Source organism: Cebus imitator, unplaced genomic scaffold (genome assembly GCF_001604975.1).
Source record: "Cebus imitator isolate Cc_AM_T3 unplaced genomic scaffold, Cebus_imitator-1.0 Scaffold386, whole genome shotgun sequence".
Lineage (NCBI taxonomy): Eukaryota > Metazoa > Chordata > Mammalia > Primates > Cebidae > Cebus > Cebus imitator.
In genome coordinates, this window is record NW_016107701.1 from 1632420 (window position 1) to 1643731 (window position 11312).

General features: G+C 51.6%; 1 protein-coding gene across 8 annotated transcripts in view; it reads left to right on the forward strand.

The window, feature by feature from the left end:
- The first annotated feature begins 1739 nt into the window (after positions 1-1739).
- ANKDD1A (ankyrin repeat and death domain containing 1A) overlaps positions 1740-11312 on the forward strand; it is a 36559-nt gene continuing 26986 nt past the window's right edge. The window contains exons 1-3 of one of the 8 annotated variants that reach the window (XM_037731208.1): positions 1740-1811; positions 6371-6474; positions 8293-8391. In XM_037731208.1, coding sequence (XP_037587136.1) covers positions 6427-6474; positions 8293-8391 — 147 coding nt within the window. In that variant the 5' untranslated portion in view covers positions 1740-1811; positions 6371-6426. Of the gene's footprint in view, positions 1812-1918; positions 2139-6370; positions 6475-8292; positions 8392-11312 lie in introns of those variants that run through there. The other 7 variants (XM_037731210.1, XM_037731209.1, XM_037731207.1 and 4 more) reach the window with 7 other exon arrangements.

Consider the following 11312-nt stretch of genomic DNA (forward strand, 5'->3'; position numbering starts at 1 on the left):
CTTCCCAGGTTCAGCTGTGCTTGCTGTGAAACTCTCAGTCCAGAGCGTTTCAGATTCCTGGTCTTTGTGGGGGTGGGACCGGCTGTGCCTGATCGCCTGGCTCCCAGCCTCAGACCCCTTTTTTGTCAGTTGAATGGGCGACTCTGTTCCCCAGGCATTCCAGTCATCAGCTGAAAGGGTGCCCAGACCCGTGTGAGTATTTTGTGCGGAGACCTGTGGGGACCCGCCACCAGCCCAAACAGCCGTGCTGGCCGAAACAGCCACGCTGGAGACCCATGGCGCTCCTCCACCCAGGAATCTCCTCGTCTGTGGGCAATAAAAATCCGTCTGGAAATGCGGCAACCACTCACTCTCCGCCCTCTCAGTGGGAGCTGCAATCCAGAGCTGCTCCTACTCGGCCATCTTGGATCCCTCCCTGAGGAATCATATCTTTATATATATATTTATTTTTTATTTTTTATTTTTTTGGAGACTCGCTCCATAGCCCAGGCTGGAGAGCAGTGGCATGATCCCGGCTCACTGCAACCTCCGCCTCCTGGGTTCAGGTGATTCTGCTGCCTCAGCCTCCCGAGTAGCTGGGATGACAGGTGCGCACCACCACACCCTGCTAATTTTTTGTATTTTTAGTAAAGACAGGGTTTCACTGTGTTAGTCAGGATGGTCTCCATCACCTGATCTCAAGATCCGTCAGCCTCGGCCTCCCAAAGTGCTGGGATTACAGGTGTGAGTCACGGCTTCTGGCCTATGTCTTTGATTATTATGTTGCAATTGTTATTTTGAGACCATTTTGAGCAGTTGGCTCAGGGCTCATTAATTGTTATCTGTTGTCATTATGTTATTTTTCATTCCAAATACCTCCTTCTTCAGGAAGACTTCCTGAACTATATCCTAAGGACTAATGACTGAAAGGTGCTCTTCCTCCTTTGATCCACAAAGTAGTAACTACACCTATCATGGTTTTGCTGGCTTCTTGCCCTGGGATAGAGATGTCTGAGGCCCCACTATCACTAGGGTCAGGAGCACCCTAAACTTAAAGATGCTACAAATGCCTTTAAGGCAAAAAGGCCATGGACATTCCCCAAGGGTCTGAAGTACAACACATTCTGGTGTATTTAATGTGTACCTTTTTGGTTCTACGTGTCTTTGCGAGTCTGTTGTTTGATGTAAATGCATTTGTAATATTTTTATTAATATTGTCTTCTAGGTCTTATTTGGTTTGGTTGTTTACTTTTTCTGCCTAGCACTAGGTGTTTAAATCCATACTGCCATGAATACACCGGGTCCCTTGTTTGGAGAGCTTCACAGTGCTACATTTTATCCACCTGCGCTCACAATGAAGGGCGCTTAGATTGCCTCCAGGTCCCACAGCCACGCAGCAGCTGACATCTTCCCACATGTTCCTTTGTGGGCCTGCAAGAGAATTTCAGAGATCTATATCAAGGAGCTGGATTTTACAGTTCACCGTAATTTCCCTCATTACTGTCAGACTGTTTTCTAGATTATTTTCTAGTAGCCCGTGAACAGCCACAGGCTACTCACCCCAGCTCGACAGCTCCATATTGTCCGCTGACATTTGGCATTATCAGGCTTTTTAATTTTTGCCAGTCTTAATGGGTGTGATACCTCATTGTCATCTTTCGGAACACTGATAAATCCCACCATCTCTTCACATGCTTGCAGACCTGCTGAAGTTGTGGTTCCTCAAACCATTGAGGAACCTTGGGGTTCCTCACGTCCTTGGGGTCTGACTCTCTGCGCCAGAGGGCGGCGAGCCCAAGGCTCGTCCCTCTGCCCCAAGCTGGGCGAGGAAGGTGAGCCTGTCGGATGCCTTGCCGCATTTATCTCCAGGGTCTGGGAGACTGGGTCAGGACCACCTGCAGAACTCGGCGTCGGCCGCGGAGCGGTGGGCAGGTTAAGGGAGAAGGAGGAGGGACCTGCATCCTGGTTCAGGACTGGGGTGGCCGCTGCCGCTGCGCTCCTAGCAGGCAGGGTGAGGGGTCTGGAGGAGCGACCGCCCCCTCCCCTCGGCTCCCCGGGCCCCGCCCCCGCAGACGTGCGCCTCCCGCCGCTGCACCAGAGCGCGCAGGGGCTGCGTAGCCGCGGGATGCAGGAGGAGCTGGCGTATGAGACAGACTGCTGTGAGTCCGTTGGGCCGGGGGATGGGGGGGGGCTGAGGCTGAGAGGACTCCCGCATCCGTTCGGGTAGTGCCAGGGATAAGATTGGCGCCCTCCGAATGGCCACCTCCGACTTGGGTGTCTGTGTGGTTCTGAGCTGAATGGTCACTGGTCCGCTCCCCGGGGCGAGGGGATCTAGCCTGTGCGTCTGGGAGTCGGGGGTGCCACCCGCCAAGTGAGCGGGGCGCTCGAGGGGAGGGGCAACAGCTGAGGAGAGGTTAGCTACAAATAATAAAGGTAATAGCGATCCTTGACTGCGTGCTGTAGTTTGTGCGCCAGGCCTTGACCCAGGAGAGGCACATCATTTGATCTTCGCTGCGGCCATATGGATAGGATAGTTTGTTATCTTCATTTTGCAGATGAGAAACTGAGGCACAGGGTGTTTAAATGAGTTGTGCCAGGTCACACAGCCATTGAGTGGTAGAAGTGCTGAAGGCCCCAGCTCCCCGGGAAGGCTGGGGCCGGAGTGCGGGTGGAGACCACATGGGATGGGGCACATTCTCAAAGAGGAGCCTGACTGGCCACAGGTGGGATGAGGGCGCCTCTGAGCCTCCCTCAAGGAGTGTGCCCAGTGCCAGGGCCTCTAGGCCGGGCAGCAGCGTCTATGTTGGTATCAGCTGGCCTGGGGCAGATTTGGCTGCACTGTCTGGGAGAGGGGAGAGAAGGACTGTGTCGGTGAACGCACTGTGAGTCCTTGATTCGGAACCCTGGCTGAGCCCGAACAGCTGAATCCCAGGGCTCTCCGTCAAATGCCTATAGTGCAGCTCACTGGATTCCCTTGAGTCCTATAATGTTCAAAATAATGGCACACTGCATCTACTCAGCTGAGGGATGTGTTGGGGGTGGGGGTGCTCCATCAAGATGCTAATTATTTCAAAGTAGGTACATGGTTCTGCCTGGGGCAGAGGATCACTTGCGGGGGAGCCTGTAAAGAAAGTTTAGCGGCTGGGCGCGGTGGCTCACGCTTGTAATCCCAGCACTTTGGGAGGCCGAGGCGGGTGGATCACGAGGTCAAGAGATCGAGACCATCCTGGTCAACATGGTGAAACCCCGTCTCTACTAAAAATACAAAAATTAGCTGGGCATGGTGGTGCACGCCTGTAGTCCCAGCTGCTCTGGAGGCTGAGGCAGGAGAATTGCTTGAACCCAGGAGACGGAGGTTGTGGTGAGCCGAGATTGCACCACTGCATTCCAGTCTGGTAACAGAGCGAGACCTCATCTCAAAAAAAAAAAAAAAGTGTAGCAATGGAGCATTGCAGTGTGTAGCAGGGAATTCTGGGCAGAGGACCCAGCATGGGCAAAGGCTCAGTCAGCTCAGTGGTATCAGATGTGGCTGGAAAGAGGGTACATCGGGCGAGGTGGATGGAAGAGATGAGACTGGACTTGATTTCACTCTAACTTGACCTTCTCTGGCCTGGCTTTCCACAGTGTCTGCTGGCTTCCTACTGGGACACCTGGCTGTTTGGCAATATGCATCAGGCCAGTCCCCCTAAGCTGCCACTAAGATAGAGGGTGCCAGATAGGAAGGGACCTATACAGATCTCTTTCTTCACCCTCCCCAATTTTACAATGGAAGAAACAGACCTGCAAGGGGGATGTGACTAGCCCAGGATCCTGCTGCTGGAAAGTGGTGGGGCAGGTACTAGAACCCAGGCCTCTGTAAGCACACACTTGAATTGGCAGCTCTTTTTGGCTACCAGAATTTGACCCTTTGCCTTGGAGGAATAATAGTGATGGTGATGGTGCTGCTGGTGGTGGTGTGGTCATTATGTGCCAGACACCGTGCCAGGGGCTTTTCACATCTCATTTCTAATCATTACGTTAATCTTGTAGGGAAGCTCACACCCCTGTTTTGAAGATGAGGGAACTGCCTAAGTCACACAGCTAGGAAATGGTTCAGCCAGAGTTGAACCCAGGACTGTGTGATTGCCCTCTGGGGCAGCAACTCCGAAGTCTACAGGTTGTATCCGTGAAGCCCCAGAAAGACCAAGATCCTCTTTCACACCCGGAGAAGGCTGTGTGGAATTTATCCCGAAAAACAAACCGCATGGCAGGCTGTCTGTCACCTCAGTGCCTCTTAGCCTTCCCTACCAAGACGCTTGTCACCTGTCCCTGGATACACAAAGGGGCTGGGTTCAGACATTCATACTGGACCAAACATGCAGGCTGTGGGGTCACTTGCCCTGCAGTGACTGTGCAAAGGGCCAGCAAATATTTGTCCTCTGTGCTAGTATGTGTGAGCCCTTTGGGAGAGAGGACAGGCATCTATTCATCTGGGGATTGTTGGTGTCACTCATACAAGCAGAGATTTTTTTGTTTTTGTTTTTTTTTCTTTCTTTCATCTTTTTCTTTTCTTTTCTTTTTTTTTTTTTTGAGATGGAGTCTTGCTCTGTCACCAGGCTGGAGTGCAATGGCGTGATCTCGGCTCACCACAGCCTCTGCCTCCCTGGTTCAAGCGATTCTCCTTCCTCAGCCTGCCTCCCCTGTGGTGGCGCATGCCTGTAACCCCAGCTACTTGGGATTACAGGCATGCACCACCACACCTGGCTAATTTTGTATTTTTAGTAGAGACGGGATTTCTCCGTGTTGGTTAGGCGGTCTCAAACTCCTGACCTCAGGTGATTCGCCCATCTTGGCCTCCCAAAGTGTTGGGATTACAGGCATGAGCCACTGAGCTTGGCCTGTTTTTGTTTTCTTTCTAGAGACAGGGTCTCTTTCTGTTGCCCAGGCTGGAGCACAGTTGTGCAATTATAGCTTATTGGCAGCCTCAAACTCCTGGGCTCAAGCAATTTTGCTTCAGCCTCCTGAATAGCTGGGACTACAGGCGAGTGCCACCACACCTGGCTAATTTTTTTTTAAACTTTTTTTTGTAGAGATGGGGCTTTGCTTTGTAGCCTAGGCTGGTCTCGAATTCCTGGCTTCAAGCAATCCTCCCGTCTTGGCCTCCCAAAGTGCTGGGATTGCATGCATGAGCCACTATGCCTGGCTCAGAAGCAGAGTTTTGTGGGTTTCTCCCTGTGCCCACCTTTGGGCCTGCTGTGAGCTGTGGGTGGATCAGGAAGGGTCAAGTATGGTCAGGGCCTCCAAGACGGTTGGGCTAGACCCCAACATTCTAACATAATGATTAGAAATGAGACATGAAAAGATATGAGGATGAAGACTAGACATCCTCACAATCAAGAGCCGTCAGGATGACGGTAGCATGGGGCTCCTGTGGGATGCCATCTGGCCTGGGTCCTTCTGGCTCAGACACTAACCTGCAGTCTGACCTTGAGCCCCCAGCTATGTGTGATAGGGGCTAGCAGGGGGAGCTCTGAGGTTCCCTTTAGTCTGACAGTCTGTGCTAAAGGTACAGCGATGGGGGTGAGAGGAGCACAGAGAAGAGAGAGACCACAGAGAAGGAAAATCAGGGTAGCTTCAGCATAGGGAGGTGAAAGCTGGTTAGGATTTGGGCAAGAGAGGGTGGAAGAGCCTCCCAGCATGTTGGGAGGCTGAGGCAGGCAGATCACTTGAGGTCAGGAGTTGGGGACCAGCCTGGCCAACATGGTGAAACCCTGTCTCTACTAAAAATATAAAAATTAACCAGGCGTGCTGGCGTATGGTTGTAATCCCAGCTACTGAGGAGCCTGAGGTGGGAGAATCCTGTGAACCCGGGAGGCAGAGGTTGCAGTGAGACAAGAGTGTGCCACTGCACTCCTGCCTGGGTGATAGAGGGGTTGGAAGAAGGGGTAGAGGAACAAGGAGATGGAAGGCACAGAAGTTGGGTAAACATACCTCACTCAGCGCTAGCATGCAGTAGGTAGCTCAGTAAATCCTGGCTGTTTTCTACACTAGACTGCACCGTGGAGAAGGTGGTTACTGACTCCAGAGGGAGTTCATTTTATTCCTTCCCCAAGAACAGCTCTCGAGAGGGCACATGAAACTTGGATAATGGGGCACATATTTAGGCTGCTGTGGATTGCCTTGCTCTCCTCCCTCATCTTCAGGGTTTTATCACGTCCTGGTTGCGTGGCTGCGGGGTGAGTTAGTGAGGAAGAGCAGCCTGTCTGGGGAGGGCCATGCCGCTCTGCCCCCGTTCCCAGCTGAAAGACCCCTACCCCGGAAATGTTCAGGAGTGGGAATGGACTGTTTACCTCTCCTGTCTGCAGTGTGGGGGATCCTTCCCCTCATCCTGCACCCCATTTTCTCCCCCTAGTGCTTCCTCTGGAGAGGCAGCTCCATGAGGCCGCCCGCCGGAACAACATCAGCAGGATGCAGGAGTTGATTGGGAGAAGGGTTAACACCAGGGCCAGAAACCACGTGCGTAATGGGCTCCTCTGATTCCTGGCACCTGGGATAGTGTCATGATAATGCCAGTACACGGAACAGTTCATTTGAGCTACAGGCAGGCACATTGGCTGTGTTAACTTGGACGGAGGCTCAGGCTCTGTCCGCAGGGCCTGCATTGTCTCCAGGAATCTGAGGCTTAGAGTGGTTGGGCCCCACCCAAGGTCAGGGTCAGGATTCCAAGCCAGGCTTGAGCAATTCCAGAGGTCAAACTATTAACTTCTGAGACCCATTTGAGAGGTATACCCAAGGAAGGGAGGTTAGAGACAGGAGGGCCAGGGTCAAAGATCAGCAGCCAGAAGCTGGCAGATGGGCAAAATGGGAGGAGAGGCATTACACAAAGCATCCCACACACAATTCATTCCCTCTGTGATAAGTTGTCATAAGAGTGTGTGCAGGAAGGTGAGGAAAAGCCTCCCAAGGAAGTGGCTTTTTTTCCTTTTTTTTTTGAGACGGAGTTTTGCTCTTGTTGCCCAGGCTGGGGTGCAATGGTGTGATCTCGGCTCACCACAACCTCTGCCTCACAGGTTCAAGCAATTCTCCTGCCTCAGCCTCCCGAATAGCTGGGATTACAGGCATGTGCCACCATGCCTGGCTAATTTTGAATTTTAGTAGAGATGGGGTTTCCCCATGTTGGTCAGGCTGGTCTCAAAATCCAGACCACAGGTGATCCACTTGCCTCAGACTCCCAAAGTGCTGGGATTACAGGCGTGAGCCATCGCGCTCAGCAGAAAGTGGCTTTTTTTCTTTTTTTTTGAGACAGGAACTCACATCGCCCAGGCTGGAGTGCAGTGGAGCAATCACAGCATACTGCAGCCTTGACCTTTCAGGGCTCAGGTGATCCTCCCACCTCAGCCTCCCCAGTAGCTGAGACTACAGGCACGCACCACCATGCCAGGCTAATTTTTGTATTTTTCCTAGAGATAGGGGTCTTGCTATGTTCCTTGGGCTGGTCTCAAACTCCTGGACTCAAGTGGTCCTCCCACGTCGGCCTCCCAAAGTGCTGGGATTACAGGCGTGAGCCACCTCACCCTGCTGGAAGTGGCATTTTTGAGGAGCCAGGTAAAGGGTGGTGTTCCAGGCAGAGGGAATGGCATAGGCAGAAGCCCTGAGGAAGGAAGGAAGAACTGGGCTCCAGAGAGGGGATGTGGCTTGCCTGAGACCACACAGAAAACTAGTGCTTCCTTTCATTGTCCCCTCATAAGCTGAAAACTACAGACGGGAGAAGCGGGCACAGGGGACACAGGTCGGCTTCCCCCAGGCCTACTTGGATGACGTGATGAACTGCCTGAGAATGAGGTGGGGCATCAGGCCCCTTCAGCCCTATTCTGAGAGACAGAAGGGGACAGAACCCAGGCACTCTGGTGCCTCTCAGGGACTTGGAGGATAATCCTTGGACACACGGGGCTGGCTGCCCAGCAGGGAGAACAGCAGGAAAACGCCTAGAGGTGGGAAGCTGCTTGGCATTTCTGTGAAGCAGTGGTGGGCAGCACCAGAGCATGCAGAGCCTCATCATCCCCCGGGTTAAGAGTTTATCCTGAGAGCCATGGGAAACCGTGAAGAGTTTGAGGTGGGGACAAATGGGTCCAGTCATTTTACTACGCTGACTTTGGTGGCCAGGTAGGAGAGGAGCATAGGGCAGAATGGGGCTGGGTCCCCAGCCAGCTGGTCACCAGAGCCAGCAAAGACCCTTCCAGCCTGCGGAGCAGCTGTCCTGGGGGAGGGTGTGGGAGGTGGTCCAGGCAGCCAGGTGGCAGCTGCACCTGACAAGTGTCATTTCCCTCCGGGCAGGTTGGCAGGGTGGCCCTGCACTGGGCTGCAGGTTCAGGGCACGAGCAGGCTGTGCGTCTGCTCCTGGAGCATGAGGCTGCTGTGGACGAGGAGGATGCGGTAGGGGTCCTCATGGAGGAACATCTGTGTGTTTATGTCTTTCTGTCTGTCTCAGGGTGGTGGGGGCCACTGGAGATCTCTCTGGGTCTATAAGCCGGTTGCTGAGATTGCTGCTAAGATGCAGACATTCAGGTGCAGAGTGGCAGGGAGTCAAAGGGTTCAGGCACCAGGGACACCGCACTGATTCCGTTTTCCTCCTGTACAGTAATGAAGAGCTTTCCACTCTCAAGGGCCTTCTGGTTATCTGAGAGCCTTTTCAGTCCCTCATGATGCCATGTGAACAGGGAGAGGGCTGTAGAACAGATAATTGGGTGGATTGACAGAGGCCTGATTAGCAAAGGCTCCAGGAGGAAAGTCTCTCATGATATGCCACGGGGCTCTGCCCTGGCTAACACTTCAATCAAAGTCTTGGATAAAGACTAATAGTTTTAGTTAACCAATTGGCAGGCAGTGTATTGCTGAGAGAGAGCACTGAAGAGTAATGGGGTCTACAAAATTATTTCTACAGGTTTGGGAAATGGGCTGAATCTAATAATGACATTTGAAAGGGATACACTTACAGCTTTGACTAAATTTAAATTTAAAAAAGGCTGGGTCCTGTGGCTCATGCCTGTAATCTCAGCACTTTGGGAGGCCAAGTAGGTGGAACACTTGAGCCCAAGAGTTTGAGACAAGCCTGGGCAACATAGCCAAACTCTGTCTCTACGAAAAATACAAAAATTAGCCAGTCTTATAACCTGGTGTCTAAACAAATAAATAGACAAAAATTTAAAAATAAAAAAAAAACTGGCCAGGTTCGGTGGCTTACGCCTGTAATCCCAGCACTTTGGGAGGCCGAGGCAGACAGATCACGAGGTTGGGAGATCAAGACCACCCTGCCTAACACAGTGAAACCCTGTCTCTACTAAAAATACAAAAAATTAGACAGGCATGGTGGCATGCGCCGGTAGTCCCAGCTACTAGGGAGGCTGAGGCAGGAGAATCACTTGAACCCGGGAAGTGGACGTTGCAGTGAGCTGAGATTGTGCCACTGCACTCCAGCTTGGGGCACAGAGCAAGACTCCATCTCAAAAATAAATAGTAAATAAATAAATAGATAAACCTCCCTGCAGTGACTTAATGGTCCATGGAAACAGTTTTCTTTGTTCTGGCTTCTCTCTGCTCCCAGGCCCCACCATGTGGGGGCTTGATTACTAGTTGGGGTTGAGGTGAGGCAGCAACCCTTACCTCCCCATTCCTCAATCCTGTCTCCTTCCTGTACCTGCTTAGGCCTCATTTAGGGATGCCTTTAGGAGCAGACGTCTAGGATCCTTAGTCTGAGCTCCCTGGTGAAACACTAGAGCCTCTTTCATCAACTATTTATACTCACAAAGACCCTCACTATCACCACTGTGCTGTTATGTCTTCCTTCAGGGGTTTAGTAAGAAAAGATGCTATGAGGGAGAACAGTAAGAGGGGGCCCTTTTAGAAACCCTCTCTGGTGGCTCACACCAGTAATCCCAGCATTTTGGGAGGCCAAGGCAGGAGGATCACCTGAGGTCAAGAGTTCAAGACCAACCTGGCTAACATGGTGAAACCCCATCTCTACTAAAAATACAAAAATTAGCCGGGTGTGGTGGTACACGCCTGTAATCCCAGCACTTTGGGAGGCTGAAGTGGGCAGATCACAAGGTCAGGAGTTTAAGACCAGACTGGCCAACATGGTGAAACCCCATCTCTACTAAAAAAAATACAAAAATTAGCTGGGCATGGTGGCTCATGCCTATAACCCCAGCTACTTGGGAGGCTGAGGTAGGAGAATTGCTTGAACCAGGACCCCGGAGGTGGAGGTTGAAGTAAGCTGAGATTTTGTCACTGCACACTAGCCTGGGCTACAGAGCGAAACCCCGTCTCAAAAAAAAAAAAAACAAAAAACAAACAAACAAAAAAATAAGAATCCTCTCTGTTTCTTTTGCAAATGGCAATCAATAACATTTTGAAAAATAAGACAGCCTGGTGGGCTTGCCTGCTGTAGTCATGGGGTTCGGGAGATGCTGGAGAAGGGACATCCTGTTGTTGGAGGCAGGTCTCTAGTGATACGGTGCAGGACTCTGGCCTGGACACTTCCTAGGAACTAGGTATGTGGGGAGAGCTGGTTTAAGACTGTGATGTATCCCAGGAGACCCCGCTGTCAGGAGGCTCTGGCTCCTGTGGCTCTCCCTCCCCCAGTCCTGAGCCTTCACTTTTTTTATTTTCCTCCCTCTGGACTCTGTCTGTGCTGGTTCTTTTTCCTCCCTCCTGCACCCAGCCCACAGTTGCTGATTTTCTACCAGGAGCTGAGCTCTGAGCCAGTGCCGGGTCTCCTGGCCTCTTTGGCTCTTCTTAAGGCCAGCTGTAGACTCTCATTTTTTTTTTGTTGTTGTTATATTATTTTTAATTAAAAAAATACATGCTCCCATCTTGGGTGATAGACCCTTATTTGAGGCTGTATGCTGGGTCCGACACCTTCCCTAGGATTTCAGGAGGAAGAAATTCTTAAATTCTTGTGGTCCCTGCTGGCTCTGCCTTCCAGCTTCTGGTCAACTTTTGGTGTCCTCTTGAAACTTTGCAGATCGTCCTTTGACTCCACCCTGGCGTCATCCCAAACATGGTACCTGGTGTCATCCCAAACATGGTTTCCAGGGACTCCATTTACACAAGGCTTGTGGTGTGGGATGGTTTTCCAAACTGGGAAATAGAGGGGACCTACGTCACACACGAAAACAGTGTAAAAATCCTAAAATCCCTTCTTTGACATTCTGTTCTTTAAAGGCCCTTGGTCATTTCCTTGTCTTGGCCCCAGCCTCTGCTCCCTTCCTCTCTCCAGTGCTGTCCCTGTCTACACTGCCTCCCTCCTGCCTCCAAATTCCCGCCTTTTTAAAAAAAAATTTTGTATTTTTTTT